The sequence below is a fragment of the Aspergillus tubingensis genome, assembly GCF_013340325.1.
Source record: "Aspergillus tubingensis WU-2223L DNA, scaffold_2, whole genome shotgun sequence".
Lineage (NCBI taxonomy): Eukaryota > Fungi > Ascomycota > Eurotiomycetes > Eurotiales > Aspergillaceae > Aspergillus > Aspergillus tubingensis.
Genome location: NW_023336276.1, coordinates 805,596 through 826,754, shown reverse-complemented (window position 1 = coordinate 826,754; position 21,159 = coordinate 805,596). Strand labels below are relative to the sequence as shown.

Below are 21,159 nucleotides of genomic sequence, written 5' to 3'. Positions count from 1 at the left end.
TCAGTCACGTTCATGTTCACAGTAACCATCTGCCTGGTACGTAAGTAGTGATGAAAGTATGAAAGTGTGGCAGCTGTTAGGCAGACAGTAATGTGGCCAGGGTTCATCCACCACACCTCCCAAACTTATCGACCCGGATAATAACTTAGAGTGACATGAACGTTGAGACAACCACCCGCGAACTCTCTCGTTCCAGAGACTGACATTGACCAAGTGATGACATCATCGCTATCCTTCCGGGGGTTACAGGGTAGTTAGTCATATTGGTGCATCCCTGCCTCACTCTTCCTAATAATTGGGTAGCTTTAAGCAACCTTTCAACAACAATGAATTGATCCTGATCGGAAACTTTAGTGGCACTGGCAGTGGCAGCGCCACGTACCATCGCGTCCGTCTCCCAGGAATCAGGTACGATTCTTCCTTCGAAAGTCTTTCTTTCTTTCTTAGACAATATCTGGCTGCATGTAAGGTTAACCCCGTCGCAGCTGCCAAGTGGAGACTGCCTAATTATCAGACCGATTCAATGATCGGCCCTGTCGGCTTGGGCTATCTATCGATCCTTCGGTGTGTGAGCCTTCCATGACTCGCAGATTGACCGTCAGGCCGCATAAGAAACTCACAAGAAGCAGGATACGGCCTGCTGTCTAGTGAACATTAAGAGTCATCTATTACGCAGGAGACGACCCTGGCCAGCCACGGGACTCCGCTTCTCATGACGGCTACCGGGACTAGACTATATGATACCTCATTAAGGGCTCCTCTCTGGACTCCATCTGGCCCGGACTGGTCCACGCCCAATCGCCCATAAGTCACTAGCTTGCCGATGTACCGCACCTATCTCATGCACGGGTCCGAGCTATCTAATTCGAATCGCCCGGTTGCTGGCCAGTGCTGCGGGTGATGATAGTTCCGGATTTCCGGGACGTCGGACTAGTTCCGACCCACCATCCGATTTCTGTCTCGGCCGATCTTGTTCAGGGCCCTGTGGACGGGCTCGATGGCGACATGCAACGATCTACTACTTACTATCTTTGGAAAATTTCGACCCGCCCAGTCACCCCCCTACGTCCGAATAAGGTATACGTACAGAAGAGTGATCATCTATCGTAGCATGGTACAGATTATATACAGATAATAGTATATACAGAAAATTTTGGTCATGACGTATACATGGCTCAGAGTGACAAGACTCCGGTCCGGGCAGCCGTGTGGGCAAACTCAGCCATCACTGCAGCCACTTTCCCAGATTCCGGGCATTTTGCTGTACAATGCGCCGGAAACCTGCTTGGGGGTGAGCTCTTTACCAGGGCAGAAGTCTTTCTCGGAAGACTAGAACCCGATATCAGTATCGGTGTAGCCCTGGTGTGAGATATATCACAGTTTGAGATTGTATATACATGCGGCAAGGTCTTGCAGCACAGAGAGGTTTCGAATGTCAGGAAGGTCGCTCTATTTCCGACGAGGTGACATGCTGACTTCGGCGATCGGATAGGGCAAGACTGTCCATGGAGATGGCTGTCCACGGATACTGCGACTGCCGTCGACTGTAGGCGGGGGCAGCACGTGTCACATCTCCCGTGATCTGGTTGGGATCAACAAATGTTGGGTAGGTCTCCTGATCCGAGGAGCTCGACTCCGCCGGGCGGGTATTGACCAGCGAAACCAGTTTCCTCAGGACGCCAAATTCCAGCTTCAGTTTCACACTGTAGACTGCAGCCTTCAAGGTGGTCTGGAGTGTGTATAGTCCTACATACTCTAGAACCAGGAGCGCGACATCCAAGAGAATGATCACCAGGTTGATGGCTATCAGCTCATACATGGTCTTATGCCGTTCAGCGTCCTTTTCGGGCCGCAAACGTAGCAGCTTCAGAGTCTCGGCGATGTAGATGATTGAGATGAGAATCTCCTGTGCACAAAACCAAGCAAGCTGCAAGCGCTCCATCACATTGAAACCTCGAATAACGGGCGTGGTGCCGACATAAATCGTACAATAGGTGAGCACAGTCGTAGGAATCAATAGGACGATCGTATCGAAGATGATAAGGTACAGCACCCGCCGCAGCAGCGTTTGGCTCTGTACGACCAAATGGAGTCGAGAGTAGAGTACAATGGATTGGCCTGGGACCATAAAATAAAAACCTAATGTAGAGAAGGTGACTGCAAACCAGAGAGGCCCGATGGCGAAGAACTCCAGCAGAAAGCCGATTGCTTGGGGGATGACGCCAAGCACGGCGGAGAGCAACATGGCCCAGAAATAGAGACCGCTGTAGCGAGTGAAGGTGAGGAAGATGAGAATAACGAGTTCGACAGCATTATACAGAGCAATTGCACAGAAGACTGCCATCAAAATCTTGATGGCCATGCTACCACCCTGGTAACCTCCAACGAGGCCCTCGGGCGGTTTGGAGAGAGAATCCCACATGTTTGGGGATCGGTGACCTCGACCACAGGGTTAGGCTGATATTGTAGATGTCCACCACCCTCCCAGGAATGGAGGTCAGAGGACGAAGGCAGTAGGCCGGTTATAGATTCCGATTGCGACGAGTTTAGAAGGTAGCGCCATGTCAAACCGATGTCAAAGTCCGGCAAATCGGTCTATGCCTCCCGACGAGCAAGAATTGCGACGGACCAGAAGCACTTGTAAAACCTAACGACTTCTTTCTTTGCATCCTTATCTTCCCAGTCGAACAACTGCCCAGCCGATCGCAAGGGGTCTCTGGAGCCTCCTAGGTCCAGATTAGCCTTCGTCAAGTGAGGCGCAGCGTCCGGTTTACCGGATAGCCATGAAACGCACGCAAGCGCCCAGTTTCAATACTGAGTTGAAGGTAGGACGCTAGTGGGAGGAAAAGACTCTGGTGGCGATTTAAGGTGGTTGTTCGTACCGTTCGTCGCAAGATGAAGGGGGAAGGAGGTCTTCAAGGGCGACAGGGGAAAAGTCGGAAGGTTTTGGAGCGGCGCCACTGGAGGTCTATTTTAATTGTATCGCTGAAGGAAAGCCAGAACGAACAGTGAAGGAAACATGGAAAGAAAGAAAGAAAGCCGTTAACACCCGGAGGTGAGGGGTGGTTGTTGATTTCAAAAGATTGAGAGATTGAGAAAGAAGAGGGTAGAAGATGGAAAGGAGCGGGGAGGCGAAAGAAAGAGCGACAGAGCGAGCGGAGAGAAGAGGAGAGAAGCGAAGGAAGAGAAGGGACTAGATTATTGGATCATGGGGAGGAGTTGGGGAGGGGGGTTGGAAGAGACAGAGTTCTGGGACGGGACTTAGGAAGAGTCTGGGGTTGAACCCGCCTGCCTGAATTTCGGGGAACCTGGCATTACAGCGCCGGCGCCTCTGGCAACTCTGCAGGCTTGGGCCTCTTGTCCGGCTGACCCTAATTCCGCGGGGGCCAGGCGGTGTTAAGGGTCTCCCAGTCCCAGCAGGTACCAGACCTAAGTACTCCGTAAGTACTAACTAATAGTAGGCCTGGGCGCATACTTCAGCGTACCAAATACCCGCTGCTCTGGTTCCCCGGCTGGTTCGTCGGGTCTCCCAATAGCCGAGCCCAGCCAAGACTGTGGCTGGTGGTACGGTATTTGGGGGGGAGAGGAGTCACATGGTTCGTCTGCTCTCCCTCGTCTAACTTCCCTGGAATTGTCAGTTCCAACTCCCTTCCCCAGTCTCCTTCCCTCATCTCCTACACTTTCTATATTTGTGCTTCGCCATCTCGTCCGAAAGATACCCTAAACAGACATGGAGTCTCCGAGGCACAACCTTTCGTGGCTCTAGTGCTTTACCCCAGATTCCTGTTCAGCAACACGAACCAAATAGCAACCGCTCCCCTTCCCCCCTTGAAACTTTAATACTTTGATGGTCCTAGCATCTTCTCGTATACACCTCCCTCCATCTACACGGAATAAGCAAGGATCTGCATAATTCGTTCCTCAGCCGGGAACGAAAGCTGGTCAGTGCCATAACAAACTATTCATGCCATGTGCTAAAGTTCCGCATTCCATCGATCACATTGTTGTGGAACCGAAGCCACTGGTTCTCCTAATTATATACTTGGCTTCGGATGAGAGCGCCAGCCTACGATGGCATGAAAACCTCCCGCATACTTTAATGGCCTAGACCAGTGCCATAGTCTAATTCCTGCACATACTCTCAGAATCCCAATACTCGCTGCCAACCCCGTTCCGCACCATGAACAGGTCGTCCGGATCCCACTGGCTCTTGATTTGACGCAAACGGCCATAATGGCGACCCCAGAAAGCATTCTGAAAGTCACTCTGATCGGGATCTGCCTCGTTGAAGTAGACACCACCTCCCTCAGGATCGATGGAGGCAAGGATAGGTGTATTGATCTGAGACAGCGTTTGATGTGCGGCTGATTGTGCTTCGGGCGTGGGCGGGAATGATTGCATCAAAACTACAAGGAGGGAAGATGACCGCCACATCGGATTGAGAGATGTGTCCCCGTCCTTGGCGTTGAGGTTAATCTGCCCTCCCAGCACATTGACCGTAATTAGTGCCCCAGGATCCAACACCAGCTTCGAAAAGGACGCTGTCAGTCTTGAAGCGCCGGCGATGCTATTCATTAATGACTCGGATATCACTACACTGCTTTGCAGGTATCCGATCCCGCCAATGTCTGCCTGCTTGGGAATAGTGAGAAAGGCGCTTATTCTGGAGTATTCAGCCAACTCATATTGATGTTCGATACCAAGCCAGTCAAGAAACCTCAGAAAAGGCAGAACCTGTTCTTCAAGCAACTCTGAATCGTTGTCGTCCCAGACGAACATTGTCCAGTTCACGTACCAATGGTAACTCGGCAGACGACCTACTATGTACTGTCCCGAATTTCCATTGACCGACATGGATTGCGTTAGTCGCACAATCTGCGTTATTGTTTGCCAGAAGATATCATTTGCTTGTGGATAGGTGAAATGGATGGTCGGGATAACTGATGGGATATCTCGAAATGTTCGCATCGTGACTTTGGTGACAATGCCATAAGTGCCTCCTCCGCCTCCCCGGAGGGCCCAAAACAGATCCTCGTGTTGGTTCTCGTCTGCAGTGACTATGTCGCCCTGATTCGATTAGCGCCGTGAGAGTCGATGGAAAGTTGCACGTACCTGTGCCGTCACAACCTCCAGTTCCAGAACATGGTCTACCGCCAGTCCGTACAATGGACTAAGGACTGTTGACACTCCACCTCCCTGGAGATACCCTCCAGCGACGCCGACCGTGGAGCATTCTCCTGCTACTACGATAAGCCCTCGAGCAGCAGCGGCGGCATAAAGCTCACCTACCATAACTCCTGCCCCGATAGTGACGGCAGGCACTCCAATGGCGTTGACATCATCTATTCCCAAACCCCCTTGGGAAGGGACGAAGTCGTAGTGGAAGGTTATGTCTTTCAAGCGATTCGTGAGGATCTGAAGAGAATTGGGAGCACCTGATCGACCAGTTGAGTCATGACCTGTGTTCTTAATAACCAACCGAATATTTCTTTGCTTGGCAAACCTGACCACCGTGCGGATCTCGGAGACCGAGTGGACTACTGCAGAGTATAACGGTATGCGCCCTTGCCCGCACACGGAGCTCGAGTTTGCCTCAATGGTACAACTCTCGTTTTTCCCTGGCCAATTCTCCCAGTTGAAGCTTTGCAAAGCTCCTTTAGTGTTTGCATTCATGTTAGCGACAACAGACCGAGGCATTTCTCATGACTGGGAGCCTACCTGGTTGCTCTGCGCGCCAGTTAGAATCGTACTGCAAGTGAACAAGCTGATTGCAGGAGGCTTGGTTGAAGAAGGGCACATGGCATACGTGACCAATGGGGTAGACGCGAACCAAATGGCCACTGATGGATTCATTCAAGTGTTTCCAATCATCCCGGGAAGGCCAGCATGCGTCACTAGGTTGACATCGACATGCAAAACTGGCTCTCACGAGAGACGACACCTGGAGCATCAGCAATGCTAGAGTTGTCAACATTGTTGATCGTTGTGGTTGATGCACCTAACTCGCTGACAGTGGCAAGTATAGGAAGCTACATCCGAAGCATCGAGCATAGTATCGGTGAACGAATCTTCTGGGTCGGAAGGTCCTTCCTGTGTTGCTACTACTAACTTTAGATCTCCATGGCAGCCTCTCGTCATTTTTGCTCGACAACCATTCTGACGACTATATGAATATCCCAGCCACTTATTTGCGGACCTTATCTTAGGCTGTGACACCAAGCTACGCGCGGTGTACTATGGGCTTCTAAGGTTTACGACTGGGGAACCGGATGCACCCAGGGCGGGCCTCAAAGTACCCTTATTAGAACTTTCTCTTAGTAAGAACAGTCGATCACTAGCTTTAGGAAGAGGAAGTAGTACAAATTTATCATGCAGGTAAGCGGCAGTACAATGGAAGAGGTTCCATATTTGGTGCCTGCTGGTAGGTGCCCCTTATGATGCTTGCCTGCAATTGCTGGTCTATATATAGATTAAAGGGTAAACGGATATACAAGTGCATAACGAAGCTATAAATCCATTTCATGCCTGCTTTGACCTTTTCAATCCCATTGACAATTTGTCATTGGTGAACGTGTAGTGAAAAAGCGTAGCAGGATACTTCATATCTAATGTTGTGTGGGGCCTCAGGCACGGTAGTTGGAGGGCTCTTTTCTCAGCTCTCCAACTCCCATGTTCACAACTCCACTCTCGTTCACAGCCCAACTTTGCAACCATCCGCCATCACTGACTTTCTCCGGACTCCGAAGTACTACCGTTAGTGCCACTGTATCCGAGCTACTGTACGCCTTTCTTGATCACCGACAAACGCTCCCCACTTGGGTTGCGTCCCGATCGGCGCTGTCGCGCAACCTACAGAGTACAGACTACAGAGACTGGTGAAGTGGCCGCGCTAGTCGCGCTGGACGAGCTCTTCGCTGACCCCCTCTTCTCCACAAGAATTTCGGAAGTTCCATCCCCGAACGGAACTTTCACATCGATCCAGAGTCTAAGAGGCCCCCATATGTTGTCCTCATCGCCGTGCCGATCGACTCTGCTGCTCGGGCGCTAAGTTCGGACCTGGAATACCAGACGGATGAGGCCTGGGGAGGAAATAATGCGGGCGTCCATTTGTCCGTTCAGTAGTGAAGGAGGAACAAAGAAGAAAATTGAGAAGAAGAACGAGGCGGGAGGTGATAAGCTTCTGCAGCAAACTGCATTGCATTATGCAAGTTTTCTCGACCTCGCGTTTCTGCAGCTCTTCATGAACTCCGCCGAGCAGTATCTGATCTCGTACCCCCCGGTCGCATACCCGACAATTCTGGTCTAGCCGGCTTACAGAGGTCTGCACTGGAATGCTATGTCTTCTCCCCTCTTCGCTCGTGTTCACTTCCACCAATGGCAAACAGCTGGACGACTAGTGGTGGGCGAAGGAGCATTCAGCAGGGCGGTTAGGAAGATGATCCCTGTCAAGCTTATGCATGCTGTTAGCTCCTTGAGACAATGTGTCAATTCCGCTGCGGAAATGCCCCCGAGGAGGGAAGGTCTCGGGGAAATAGAGCAGTCGGTCTTGCGCCGCGGAACTCAAAGATCATCACTCTGAACGGCTTTGAGTGGACCTCAACAGTTTGCCTAGAGACGTCCAACTCACTTAGTCTTGACTTTGTGGGCCTGGAATAGCCCATGATGTGTCCGCACGGCTGACCTGACCCAAGACACGGCAGCTCACAACACAACGGTGTAAGCCGTCTCTGGTTCCGTCTTTTAGGCTGGCCGGGAATGGATATGGCGCGAACGTTGCGGGGTTGTCATTCGTATCTCACTGTCGATCCCAGAATTAGACACAATGGGAGTCCCACCCGCCAAGCTTCTGTCAGTTGCCTTTAATTGGGGCTTCTGCTCTTCTGACTTGTGATCCTTTTGTCTTGTGAGACACTGTTCTTCTCGCTGTGTTACAGCTGTCGACAGGGTAGTACTCTTGACTTTACAATGGCCTCGACTGATCAGACGTGGGAGTTCATCGTTGTGGGTGGTCAGTATGAAAGTCTCTTCGTTGATCAGGACCTTAGCACCTAACAATGTTATAGGTGGCCCGGCGGGTTGTGCCCTTGCCTCAAGACTCGCTCGGTCAGCGCGACGCCCCCAGGTCCTCCTGCTCGAAGCCGGCCCTCGTAAGGATGATCCATCCCTGCGTGTGGACGGCCAGCGATGGCAAACCTTTATGAATGGGGACCTGAACTGGGGCTACAAGACCACCCCGCAAGAGCATTGTAACGGTCGACAGATCGACTATTCTCGGGGCAAGGTGCTGGGGGGCAGCAGCGCCATCAACTTCGGTGTCTACACCGTGGGTGCGCGAGATGACTATAACCAATGGGCTGGGCTTGTTGGTGATGACTTGTTTCGCTGGGAGCGCATGCAAGCTCGATTCAGGCAGTTGGAGACATTCAACGGTGCCATTGTGGACCCAAAGAACAGCAAATATGCGACCCCAAAGACCTCCGACCACGGCTCTCAGGGGGGTCTGAAGGTTGGCTATGCGGCTGAATGGGAGCAGGATCTTCCTCTCATGATGGATGTGTTCGAACAGGCTGGCCTGACTCGCAATCCTGACCACAACTCGGGCGACCCGATTGGCATGGCTTTGGTCATTAATTCATCCCACCAGGGCCGAAGAGTGACGGCAACTGATCTTTTGGATGGGGCACCGTCCAATCTGACTATCTTAACGGAGACGCCAGCGCTCAAGCTCATACTCCAAGGCACCAAGGTTGTTGGCGTGGAAACCAAGGGGGCAAAATGTATGCGTTAGAACTATCCCTCATTGAATGATCCAACTAATCAGGCTCGTCGCTGCAGACTTCGCATCTAAGGAAGTGATTCTAACAACCGGATCACTGGACACGCCCAAGATCTTGATGCATTCGGGACTTGGGCCAGCGGACCAACTAAAACAATTTGGGATCCCCGTCGTCAAGGACATACCTGCGGTAGGTCAGGGTCTTCGTGACCACTTCTTTGCACCGTTGTGCTTCCAAAGGAACCCGACAACAAACGATCGCGACGCCTTCTTCGGCAACTCGGCCGCCATGGAGTCTGCTCTAGAACAATGGAGCAAAGATGGCACTGGACCATGGGCACGTCACTCGTGTCAGATTGGCGCCGGCTGGCTCAAATCGGATCGTTTGGTCGCATCTGAGGAGTTCAAAGCACTGCCTCCGACTGTGCAGGATTTCCTACAACGCGACACGGTGCCACATTATGAGTTCATGACACACTTCCCAATGCATCTTATCGCTCCCGAGCCCTTTAAGGATTACAGCTACGTCTGTATGCTGGTGTTTTTGATGAACGAGCAATCCAGTGGCGAAGTACGCCTGCAGTCAGCCAACCCTGAAGACCCTCTGTTGTTTGACCCGAAGTTCCTGTCACACCCGTTTGACAGGCGCGCATGTATTGAGATCTACCGCCATGCGCTAGAGGTAACGAAGCATGAATCTTTCCAGAAGGACACAGTGTCCGCCTTGATTGCTCCTCCATCCGAGTCGGATGAGGATATCCTAGAGTTCTGGAAGAACACCCTCGGGTCCAGTTGGCACATGACTGGGACGACCAAGATGGGTAAAACCGGGGATGTCGATGCAGTCGTGGACAGCCGGTTCCGGGTATATGGTGTCGAGAATCTGCGGATCGCTGACATGGGTGTGGTGCCTGTTTTGACCAACAACCACACGCAGGCGACCGCGTATGTGACTGGTTTGACATGCGGCGATGCGCTGGCAGAGGAATATGGACTTGATATTTCGGAGGCTCGATTGTAGGTGGTTTACAAGGCATGAACAAGAACTTGTCTGGAATGTGACTATGGTCAATCACTGGCTCTCTACATCGATACCTTATAAGGGCCTATGTCAATCTATATCTGGAGCCGGGACTCGGCATATACGAATGATGATGTTCTGAAGGTGGGACAGGTGAAATTCCTATACGATTCTCATCATTTCATCATCCTCCCGTCTTCAAATGGCCAGTCGTGTACCTCATCAACACGAATAAATGATAATACCCTACGTAACCAGGAACGTACCCTTCCTTTGGAAGTCCAGATATCTCGGTCTTTACCTGTCCATCACACCACACTCCAACGCAACAACTAGGACGACAAATAAGAAAGTCTCTACAACTAGTTTCTCATTTACGCAATATCTACTCCCAGGTAAACATTTCTTTACTTGCTATATAGACAAACTCCACTCGAAAAGCCACTCCACCAAAACCAAAATAATGGAATCACCACACAAGATATTCCTCATACCTGAGGTACTGGAACAAGTCCTCGTGGAGCTCGACGCAACCACCCTCCTCCTCTCCCAACGCGTCTGCCACCTCTGGAACTCACTGATCAAGACATCCCCGACCCTCCAAAGAGCCCTATTCTTCCGCCCTGAAAAGCAGCCACCAACCGAAGACCAAAACCCCAAGCGCACCACAAACCCCTTCTTGGACAAGCTCCTGAAGCACTTCGTCAGCAACCCTACATCAGTCAACGGCACACAAGATAGCAGCAACTGGCTTTGTCTATTCATGCCCCAACAAACAACGAATCATCAAAGGCTAGGACGGAAGCAGCACCCCTACTCCCGCCCCGAAGCCAGCTGGCGGGAAATGCTCCTCGACCAACCACCAACCCCGAGCATAGCGGTCAGGGATGACCTCATGCCCCTGAGGACATTTGGGGTACTCTGCGACGAGAGAAAGTCCGTCCTCAGATTAAAGCATCTAGAGACGCTTGTTCAGGTGTGTTTTTTGCTCCCTGTGGGGAACATTCTCATCTTCTATCCTATGCAAAGTCGTCCTTTGTACCGCGCGCCGGTCTCAGGTCTACGAAGATCTTTGGAAAATCGTCACACTTATATCATGCCTAGATCCTTTAGGCCGACGCGATTGTCTGCGGCGGGGGGAGATGCCTCCATGCAAGGTGGCAGAACTGCAGGTCTCCCATGGTTGATTGGGGTTATGAAGTGGCTTAAGGAGTCGGGATGGGGGTGTATGCGGGAGATTCGGAGCTTGGAGTATGCTCTTCATTTTATGGACTTACGTTTCTTGTGAGGTCGGACGGTATGGGGTATCAGGTGGGAGAGTAGTGGTGACATGCAGACACTTGCTTCTGCGCTATACTATGAAAAGTGTGCGTATATTGACATCTGTTGGTGATCGAGGGTATGGGTACTCTGATGAAGAGTGTAGATCTATGTCGAGGGATAACTGGGATAGTAGTTAGGATTTCTCTTGTCGAATGACAATTGAAGTTTGTTCATATATGCGCTCTCCTACTGTGCAATGTTAAACATACTCACATCGTAGTATCTACCGATTGCATTCAATAACATGAGATCAAAGCGTTACACAGTGCTAGAAGGTGTGTCAAGTCTCGAGATGAGCAGGAACATTCGAGTGTAGTACCTAATGAACAGGAAGCTAGGTATGTACATAAGAGACGAGATGCTCACCAACTATAAGCACACTATGCAGGCACAGCCTGTCAATACTGTCCACCGTGACCGTCCGCTTGACCGCTAAAGGCGGCAGAACCTAGTGAACCTCGATCAAAAAACATCGGATTTAAGCGGATTTAAGGCTTTCCAGATTCCAGATGGTCACCGTGGATTCTGTATGTTTTTTGACCGCCTTTTGAATTCTGCCGTTGGGCATGCCAGTGCCTTACGACTACCAAGTACACATTCAGCATGAACTGTGCAATGTCTTAGACGCTTCATGCTATCTGATAAGAGGCCCGCAATATTTCTGTAGGCCAGATTCAATATTTCAGGCACTTTGTGAAACTGCAAGCAATCTTCGACAGAATATTCCATGCATTTGCAACCCCGTCCAACATCCCGCGAGCGGCAGCTTCAATTTGGCTGTTTTCATTACTTTCGAGGATGGATTTCAGTGGGTACTGCGATCGCTGCATACAAAGGGCACTGAGATGTCAAGGAGGTTATTTCGAAACTGCTCTTTGACTCTATTGATGACTACCATCTCTTTGCTGCCATCTGGTGACATATATATGGCCAAGAAAAGGACGCTAGGTCTTATTATACCGAGAAGCGATCGCCCCCAAGCTTGATCGAGCTGTACAATGACATCCGACTGGGAGACCAGCCAATTCAGAAGATCCAAAAGGCTGAGCGGGAGTATTTTCGGGGTAACACATCCCAGGAGGCCATTGCAAGGAAGCCAACACCAGTTTCGCAGTGGGGTTGCCAGCACACGCCACCCCACCAGCAGCGTCTCCGGAAAGCGGGGGAGCTTTTGGTCACTGACTCCAAGCTGTGGAAGTGGATCATGCTGTTCAAATTTGAGTGGGATCGGACTCACGGATACAAACCCGTCTCAGAGCGTTGAATCGGTACAATATTACTTCTTTCACGGCTTACTCAGAAAGGTGGTCCTGTTGCTCTATATGCTATTCGAAAAAGGAAGAAATAAAATTCTATAGGAATCCCCGGAGATATTCGCCCAGCGCCATGATGGCCATGGCCTGTCCATATGGCATGGCTGTCAAGGGAATCTTCTTATAGAATTCCAAAGAATCTCCCATGCCGGTGCCAAAGCTCGTCTGCTGCAGTTCTCCAGTCTCATCAACGGCGCCCAACACTGCCTGAACGGCCTTCTCTGCAACTACACGATACTTCTTTGGCAGATACCTCTTCCTGACAGCCTTGAGGATACCATATGCAAAGCCTGCGGTGGCGGAGGCCTCGACATACGAATCGGGATGGTCAAGCAGAGTGTGCCAAAAGCCCGATTCCTCCTGCAGGCCCATTAATGCCTCGCATTGGGCCTCTAAAGTATCCAACAAGAACAGGCGAATGGGATCTGTCTCCTTCAGTTCCAACAACTCAACAAATTCTGGGATAACCATTGTCACCCAACTATTACCGCGCGCCCATCTCGCCCTGGCAAAGTTATGTCCTCCCTCCTCGAACGTCCAGCCATGAAACCACAGCCCGGTGCTCGTATCCACCAAGTATTTTACGTGCACCAACGTCTGACGCTTGGCCTCCTCAACATACTCTGGTCGATTCAGCAACTTTCCAATTTTCGCTAACGGCATCACGGTCATCATCAATGTATCATCCCACAACTGCTGGTAATTTTCCGTAAGGTATGTGGCGTGCTGCATTCCGCCCTGCTTGGTGCGTGGGAGCTCATGCATGGCCCACTCGGCCCATGAATCCAGCCAGGGCAGATAGACAGGATTTTGCGTCTTCTCGTATACGTATGCCAGAGTGAGGAAGACGGCCATTGTGTTGATGTTCTTGGTGGTGCCGCCTTCTGCGAAACGGGCGGCGAACCAATCCTCGATAATCTGGAGGAGGTGTGGGGAGCCGGTCATCTCGTAGTATTTCCAAATACCATAGAGGCCGATACCATGTGTCCACTCCCAACCATGCCAGGACTTGGTATCGATGATGCGGCCATCGGCGAGGGGGAGGAGGAATTGACCGGTTTTGTCTTGGATGTTGACGAGGTTGGTGATGAGGAGGTCAATTTTGGACCTGACAGCGGGAGGAGATGTAGAAGCCATGGTGAGAGATGAGGAATCGAGGAGATTTGCTGAGGTGGCGGTTGATTGTGCTGCAGTATGGTGACACCGGTGTCTATAAGTGGGATGAAGCACCCCTCGTGTCGAGCTCCAGCAGCAATGCGGGGAATGCCCTCGGGCTAAATTCTGCCGAGCAGCCACGTCTTAATCCTGCCAAGCTCGCTCGGCAAATAGAGGGATTGGTCGTTTAAGATGCTAAACTAAGGATAGGCTCTGAATTGCTTCTAAGCGAAGGGTTCGGGCCAATTGTCCCCGCGCGGGGGCGGACCCTGCCGCCCCCGGATTGTACGCGTGGAGAATCCCAGCCCGCAGGCATCCCTGGCATCAGACTATCAGACTATCAGACCTGCCCATCATGCCTCTCATTGGAGTGAAAATGCAGCCACGGAGCAGCCACTCGTGCCCTAGTCAGACTCTATCTTCCGCATGACCGATATAAGGGTGTCCGGTCCCCCAGCTGGGTCGACCCAGTTGATCCTCTCCAACCCTAGAGGTCTGGCAGCAATATGTCTATGGAGAATATTAGCTCGATGCCCGCGGGCGGGCCTGACTTCAAAGGAGCTTCCACAGCTGTGGAGGATCACAAGCCGACTCAAGATGTCTCCCATGTCGAGCGGGTGCTCTCGCCCACCGACAAACTCAAGGACCCGATCGATGCTGCTCGCGTCGATAATGAGGTGCTGGAGTATGCCACCCGCGGCCAGATCGAGGTCGACGAAGCCGAGAGTCGGCGTCTTCGCCGCATGATTGATCGCCGTGTGTTGGTCATCATGATCGTGACATATTTTCTGCAGGCGCTGGATAAGGGTACCATGTCGTTTGCTTCCATTATGGGCATTCGCGACGATGCTCATCTTGTGGGACAGGAGGTGAGTAAGCCTATATCTCGCTACGTTCAAATACTAACAAATTAGTACTCCTGGCTCACAACCTGCATTTACATCGCTGTCCTGATCGTCGAATACCCTACCAACTGGATCATCCAACGCGTCCGCATCGCCAAATACCTCGGCTTCAATATCGTCTGCTGGGGCACGATTCTAGCCCTGCACTCGGCATGCCACAACTTTGCCGGTCTAGTGACTGTGCGTACTCTGCTTGGTATCTTCGAAGCTGCCTGCCAGCCTTCCTTTGTTGTTCTTTCCGGAATGTGGTATAAGCGTGAAGAACAAGCCTCTACCGTCACCTTTTGGTAATCCTAGCCCTACACCTTTCATCTACACACACTAACATAGCAACAGGTACATGATGAACGGCGGCCAACAAATTGTTGGTGGTCTCCTAGCCTACTGCTTCAGTCTAATCGGCTCCGGCCGTGCGCTCAAATCCTGGCAAGCGCTCTTCCTCACCTACGGCTGCATTTCCGTGCTCTGGGGCCTCTTTGTGGTCTGGTGGATGCCTGACTCCCCAATGCGCGCCAAGTGCTTCAGCGAAGAGGACAAGCACAAGATGGTTGAGCGTGTCCGCGCCAACCAGACCGGACTGCAGAATAAGAAGTTCCGCGCGTACCAGATGTGGGAAGCGTTCCGGGATCCGCAGATGTACTGCTACTGCGCCATTCAGGTCTTTACCACGCTGCCCACGAGTGGACTTGGAGCGTTTGCGAACATCATCATTAGTGGGTTCAACTTTACAGAGTTGCAGACGCAGTTGTTGGCGATGGTGCTGGGCTTCTACATTATTATTGTCTTGTTGACGAGTGCCTGGTTGGTCAAGAAATATCAGCAGAACTTGCTGGTGATGTTGGGATTTATTATTCCGTGAGTCCCTCTCTCATACACTATTCTCATGTTCGTGATACTAACAGGGGATAGATCTTTCGTCGGAACCATCGTCCTCATGACGGTGCAGAATCACTCCCTTAGCACCAAAGTTGGCCTGCTCATCAGCTATTACATCACACTCTCGTTCTGGTCTGCGCAGAACTTGGGCCTGTCCATGGTGACGAGAAACATTGCCGGCGCTACTAAGAAGTCAACTGTTGTGGCCGCGACGTTTGTGTCTTGGGCTGTCGGGAACGCCATCGGTATGACCCTTCATTTCCCTATAGATCCAGAGATATACTAATGAAGTAGGCCCCCAAGTATTCCTCGACCGCGACGCCCCGCGGTACTTCACTGCCTTCGGCGTGCACCTCGGCTGCTACTCCGCCATGACACTGGCGGTGATCTTCCTGCGCTTCTACCTAATCCGGGAGAACAAGAAGAAGGACAAGGCAATGGCCGAGATGGGCATATCCCTAGAGGGCGAGGACCATCTAGCGAGGGCGTTCGAGGACAGGACAGACCGCGAGAATATCCACTTCAGATATATATACTAGGCCTAGCTAGCCTCCACTTCCCATACAATTCAAACATCTGATACCCTTGTCACCCCACAAACCCACTATATACACCCATCATATCATACTAGATAAGTAGACGATAAATCACTTCTTCTCAAGATCCGCCACCAAATCATCCACACTCCTCATCTCCTTCGCATTATTCTCCCCCACATCCAGTGCCACCAACACCCTACTAACACAATTATACCCCGCCACGCCCGTCGTCAACTCAACAATCTCCCGATCCGACAACCCCACCTCCTTCAACTTCTCAAACGTACTATCCTGCACTTTCACCGTCCGCGTCATCTCATCCACATACCGCACCACCGCCTTCTGCAGATCCGTCAATTGACTTCCCTTCAACTCCTCCTCCGCCTTCGCATCTCCCTCGGCCAGAGAGGGAAGTGTCCGCACCGCACCCAACTCCACCCCCTTAATGCCCCCCTTCAGCGCCAACGGCGCATGCGCATTCCACTCGTAGATGGCATTGGTCAGCACCGCGACGCGACACACCGCCAGCTCGAGTAATCCGCCGTCGATGATGGTCTGGGTGCGGATCGCGCCCAGGAAGCTGTTCCAGCCGTCGGCGACGGGAGGGGAATGGAGCAGGGAGAGGTCGAGGGGGATGAGGGGGCGGGGATGCCGGCGGGCGGCGATGCGGGAGTAGATTTCGGTGGTGGGGAGGTCGGTGGGGTCCGGGGGGGTGGAGGGGGCGTAGGGGAGGCGCATTTTTCGTGATTGTATTGATTTACTGGTGTGATGTTGTTAGATTTGTTGTAGGGGCAGGACAGAAATTGGCTTACAGTTTGAAGATGGAGGGTTTGGGTCGGGGTTTGGGGAAGATAAACATTAATGTGGATGGAAGGAGGGGTGGTGGGGTGGGGATGAAAGCACTTTAGTATTATTGTTATGTTGGAGTGAGTTTGGGATGGACCGTTTATCCGCCCGACCCGAGATTGGTTGCCGAGTGGGTGCGGGTGCGGGTGGTCGGCTGTGTAGATGCCGATAGTACTAAGTATTTTTGGTGTTGGTGGGCATGGGGTGAGTTCTGGGGTGGGAGGAGCACTAACTACTCCTAGGTAGGTAATTGTCAGCTAATTGCCAACTACTTACTGCTCACTGGTGCAGGGGGAGTCTGGGGTGCGGGGATCGTGCGTCGGCGCATTCTTGGGTCTGCAGGGGTATAGAGCAATCATACTGGATTCGGAGAATAGTAGCTGAGATGCTGAGATCGGGGGAGGAGGGCTAATACAGTGCTATCGGGTGTTTAGTGTCTTTACTATTAAGTTGACAGATTGACAATTAGTATTTGCTAGCTAATATCCTATTTATATATTGTTGAGATAGACTCACCACACCATCTCACTCTGTCATGGATATATCACCGAAGTTTCTCACATACCATACCTGCAAGGGACCCCCTCGCTGATCCCTCACGTCCCTCTTTGGCTCTCTCCAGCTCCATGTCACATAGTGGCTTAGAATCTCCCGAGTCCCGACTGCTCCAACAGCACTATTCCAGCCCAATGCCATCGGCTGATCCACGTCTATTGAACCTTGTTTTCCGCCATGACAGCTACCATTTTCGAGCCGTCAGCTTGGCGGAGAATCAAGCCCTGCAAGGGCGATGCAAGGGGGAGATGCAGAACCAAGTATCTATCAACGTTCCAACGTCGTTGCAATGGAACATGTCTGTCTCAACATGCATGACCCTAGCAGGTAGCTTCACATCGAGACATAGCTGACCGCTTGGAGAGTATATATCCTCTTCACCAGACTCTAGTCCGAATAGTAGGCCTGATACTTTTTTCCCACCACTATCCCAAGTATCATCACCATGAAGTGGCTCAACCTCCTCCCCATAGCCTTAGGGCTAGGTACTACCTCCCCTCCCTCCCATTTACCACCTACCACCTCTACCCATACTAACCAAGCCGAATACCAGCCCACGCAAGCATCATCTCCTTCTCCCCCCCAACCAACCCAGACATCATCTACAGCCTCACCATCCCGAACACCACGACCCTCTCAACCCCGGGCCCAATCTACATCCAAATCACGGCCCCAACCTCCATCCAATGGGTCGGCCTAGGCCAAGGCGCCCAAATGACCGGCGCGAACATGTTCCTCCTATACACCTCCTCGTCCACCAAAATCACACTCTCCCCGCGCTCCGGCCTCGGCCACTTCGAACCCCAATACACAAGCAACACCCAAATCACCATGCTCCCAGGCACCGGCATCTCCACCATCAACTCCACCACCGCCGCCCTCACCAACAGCAGCTCCCCCTCCTCCGATAACACCAGAACAACCATGACAGCCAACTTCCGCTGCGACAACTGTCTCACCTGGCAAGACGGCACCGGCACCATGAACCCCAAGGACTCCAACTTCCCCTTCATCTGGGCCTATCGCGCCGGAGTACCCATCAACTCCGCCTCCATGGACGCCGACATTTCCATCCATGACGACATGGGTGGTATCCAAGTCGATCTCACTCGGGCCGGTATGCCCCCTCAACCCAACGACACAACATCCCCGGATAGTAGTAGTAGCAGCAGCAACACCACAAACCCCTTCGCCAACTACAACCCCCTCACGGACTCCATCCCCGCCCAATCCCCCACCAACCCATCCACAACCTCCTCCCCGCTCCCAAACCTCACCAAAATGACCCATATCCTCATCTCCCACGCAACCCTCATGGCTCTCTCCTTCGTGCTCTTCTACCCGCTCTCCGCCCTGCTCATGCCCCTGCCCATCTCCCTCCCCATCTCAAAATTCAGACTGCATATGCCCCTCCAGATCTTCACTATGCTCATGACTCTCGCGGGCTTCGGGTGCGGCATCTACCTTGCCTATGAGACGGGGCAGTTGCGCACGGCGCACCCGATCCTCGGGATTATTGTGGTAGGCGTGCTGGTGCTGTTTCAGCCGGCTATGGGCTGGTTGCAGCATTTTGGGTATGTGAGGACGGGGGGCAGGACGGTGTGGGGGGTTTGTCATAGGTGGCTTGGGAGGGGGGTTATTGTGGTGGGTGTGGTTAATGGGGGTATTGGGATTCATGTTGCTAGGGGTATGGGGATGGCGCCGGTGGGGGCTGTGGTTGGGTATGCGGTTGTTGCCGGGGTGGTTGGGGGGATTTATTTGGGGGGGTTGTTGGTGGCGTGGATGGTCGAGAGGAAGAGGAGGGGGGTGGAGGGGGAGAGGGATGGCGGGAGGGTGGAAAATGTGGAGGGGAGGGAAGGTGGGGATGGTGATGCTGATGGAGAGAAGGGGGGAAGTGTGGAGGAGAGAGTTGGGTAGGATGATTGATGTAGGGTGAAAAAATGATGATGATCATGTGTGTGTTAGTATAGACTAAGATGAGAATAGTCTGGCAAGGATCAAGGGTTGGAGTAGTGAGTGACTAGTGGATCCCACGTGGTGTCAGCACTTTATTTATACCAGATTACATTTTACTACAAATAGTTGTCACAGTTCGCTAAATCAATGATAATTACATTTACTACATATAGTTCTCATATTTGTTTAAAATCAGTAATCATTAAATCTATACCATATCTATATCATAGCTGCATAGCTGCAAGCTGCATCTAGAACTTAAGAACAGCCTTACCCAGGTTCTTTCCGTGGAAAATACCCAACAAACCCTCGGGCGCATTCTCAATACCCTGAGTCTCGTGAATCAAACTCTTGAAAGTGCCCTCCTTGATCCACTTCTGCACCTTCTCCTGGTGCTCCTTAGTGTACTTGTCACCCATACCCTTATCACCGACAATGAAACCACGCATATCCAGACGCTTGGTCAACACATTGGTGATGTTCTTAATCGGGTAACCACCGCCATTGTACTGCGAGATCATACCGCACACGACGATACGGCCGAAATCGTTCATCGCATTCAGCGCAGCCTCAAGGTGCTCACCACCAACATTCTCGTAGTAGATATCCAGACCCTCAGGGGCCAGACGGGCCAGCGCATCAGCCGGCTTCTCAGTCTTGTAGTTGAAACCACCGTCGAAGCCAAGCTCCTTGATGATGAAGTCGAGCTTCTCGTCCGATCCGACGGATCCAATGACCTTCAGACCCTCGTGCTTAGCGAGCTGGCCGACCAGCTGGCCGACAGCACCACTGGCAGCGGAGACGAAGATGGTCTCGCCCTTCTTGGGCTTGCCGATCTCGTAGAGGGAGGAGTAGGCAGTCAGACCGGGCATGCCGAGGGCGCCGATGAAGACGCGGAGGTCCTCGATGCCGAGGGGGTTCTCGAGGGCGCGGACGCGGACGAGCTGGTCAGCGGCGACGGAGATGTACTGCTGGATAGGGAGGAAGCCGATGATCAGGTCGCCCTCCTTGTAGGCGGGGGTGTTGGAGCGGAGGACCTTGCCGATGATGCTGCTGTCGATGGGAGCGTTGAGGGTGAAGGCGGGGGAGTAGGACTTGATGTGGGCGGGGCGCATGCGGCCGCGCATGTAGGGATCGAAGCTGGCATAGAGGGATTGCACGAAGATGCCGCCCTCCGGGGCCGGGGCGGAAGCGTCGTACGAGGCCTGCTCGAGGACGACGTCCTGGCCGGGGACGAAGTAGCCGGTGGGGATTTGCTTGAAGACGAGGGTTTGGTTGGACATGGTGATTATGGTGTGTAGATTTCACTTGGGAGTGTTTGATGAGAGATATGCTATGAATGGAATAAGGGTCTGACGTAGGGTTTATATTTCCTGCGGATCATGGCGGGTGGAATGTCGATTACAAAGCACCATAATGATTCTACTGTATTGCCCCCTAAGCAAGAAGAAGCTTCTCGAGACGAGGAATGTTTTTTTGAGTTACCTAGGCTCTTGCCAGAAACAGGCTGGTGTGGGTGGGTTTTCGACCGGGACAACGGGCAGATTGGTGCAGAAGCTCCGTTGAACCACGGCTCTGGTGGACCGTGCCGGTGATGAGGCAATCGGGGGATATGCTTGTTCGGGGCATCAACCGGGCAGGATGTGAACGACGAATACTGCTCGGCAAGTTAGGTTTTTTTTTTTTTTTTTCCTCTCTAAGAGTGAGGGAGAGATTGTTTCACACAAACACTATAGAAATACAGTTCTTACTGTGTAAAGGCACCCCTCCGATAGGCTACACTCGACGGAAACGCATCTCCGTGAAGGGTTAGTTATGTCATACTGGCGGAGCGAACTTAGAATCAGGAATGGAAGCCGGAAAGTTTCCACTCGGCGGGGTTTACGGTGTCGAG

General features: G+C 52.2%; 9 protein-coding genes across 9 annotated transcripts; 4 read left to right on the top strand and 5 right to left on the bottom strand.

Annotated features, from left to right (window-relative positions):
- Positions 1 to 1,435: 1,435 nt before the first annotated feature.
- On the bottom strand, positions 1,436 to 2,422 carry AtWU_00850 (uncharacterized protein; the record flags this gene model as incomplete). Its single annotated transcript, XM_035495965.1, has 1 exon — positions 1,436 to 2,422. One exon carries the CDS (start codon positions 2,420 to 2,422, stop codon positions 1,436 to 1,438), a length of 987 nt encoding a protein of 328 aa, XP_035351858.1.
- Positions 2,423 to 4,122: 1,700 nt separating this feature from the next.
- Positions 4,123 to 5,673, bottom strand: AtWU_00849 (FAD-binding oxidoreductase; the record flags this gene model as incomplete). Its single annotated transcript, XM_035495964.1, has 2 exons — positions 4,123 to 5,067; positions 5,113 to 5,673. The coding sequence occupies 2 exons, from the start codon at positions 5,671 to 5,673 to the stop codon at positions 4,123 to 4,125; spliced, it is 1,506 nt and encodes a 501-aa protein (XP_035351857.1).
- A 2,292-nt stretch (positions 5,674 to 7,965) lies between these two features.
- Positions 7,966 to 9,797, top strand: AtWU_00848 (GMC family oxidoreductase; the record flags this gene model as incomplete). The annotated part of the gene is made up of 3 exons (XM_035495963.1): positions 7,966 to 8,008; positions 8,064 to 8,777; positions 8,836 to 9,797. 3 exons carry the CDS (start codon positions 7,966 to 7,968, stop codon positions 9,795 to 9,797), a joined length of 1,719 nt encoding a protein of 572 aa, XP_035351856.1.
- A 463-nt stretch (positions 9,798 to 10,260) lies between these two features.
- AtWU_00847 (acyl-CoA dehydrogenase, C-terminal domain family protein) lies at positions 10,261 to 12,384 on the top strand (the record flags this gene model as incomplete). Its single annotated transcript, XM_035495962.1, has 2 exons — positions 10,261 to 10,773; positions 12,061 to 12,384. The coding sequence occupies 2 exons, from the start codon at positions 10,261 to 10,263 to the stop codon at positions 12,382 to 12,384; spliced, it is 837 nt and encodes a 278-aa protein (XP_035351855.1).
- Positions 12,385 to 12,472: 88 nt separating this feature from the next.
- On the bottom strand, positions 12,473 to 13,570 carry AtWU_00846 (glycoside hydrolase family 88/105 protein; the record flags this gene model as incomplete). The annotated part of the gene is made up of 1 exon (XM_035495961.1): positions 12,473 to 13,570. The coding sequence occupies one exon, from the start codon at positions 13,568 to 13,570 to the stop codon at positions 12,473 to 12,475; it is 1,098 nt and encodes a 365-aa protein (XP_035351854.1).
- Positions 13,571 to 14,094: 524 nt separating this feature from the next.
- On the top strand, positions 14,095 to 15,908 carry AtWU_00845 (putative 2-ketogluconate transporter; the record flags this gene model as incomplete). Its single annotated transcript, XM_035495960.1, has 5 exons — positions 14,095 to 14,457; positions 14,503 to 14,780; positions 14,830 to 15,348; positions 15,403 to 15,614; positions 15,664 to 15,908. The coding sequence occupies 5 exons, from the start codon at positions 14,095 to 14,097 to the stop codon at positions 15,906 to 15,908; spliced, it is 1,617 nt and encodes a 538-aa protein (XP_035351853.1).
- A 108-nt stretch (positions 15,909 to 16,016) lies between these two features.
- Positions 16,017 to 16,646, bottom strand: AtWU_00844 (carboxymuconolactone decarboxylase family protein; the record flags this gene model as incomplete). The annotated part of the gene is made up of 1 exon (XM_035495959.1): positions 16,017 to 16,646. One exon carries the CDS (start codon positions 16,644 to 16,646, stop codon positions 16,017 to 16,019), a length of 630 nt encoding a protein of 209 aa, XP_035351852.1.
- Positions 16,647 to 17,754: 1,108 nt separating this feature from the next.
- AtWU_00843 (cytochrome and DOMON domain-containing protein) lies at positions 17,755 to 19,226 on the top strand (the record flags this gene model as incomplete). The annotated part of the gene is made up of 3 exons (XM_035495958.1): positions 17,755 to 17,794; positions 17,863 to 18,883; positions 18,929 to 19,226. 3 exons carry the CDS (start codon positions 17,755 to 17,757, stop codon positions 19,224 to 19,226), a joined length of 1,359 nt encoding a protein of 452 aa, XP_035351851.1.
- Positions 19,227 to 19,516: 290 nt separating this feature from the next.
- On the bottom strand, positions 19,517 to 20,548 carry AtWU_00842 (MDR family NADP-dependent oxidoreductase; the record flags this gene model as incomplete). The annotated part of the gene is made up of 1 exon (XM_035495957.1): positions 19,517 to 20,548. The coding sequence occupies one exon, from the start codon at positions 20,546 to 20,548 to the stop codon at positions 19,517 to 19,519; it is 1,032 nt and encodes a 343-aa protein (XP_035351850.1).
- Between the last annotated feature and the right edge of the window lie 611 nt (positions 20,549 to 21,159).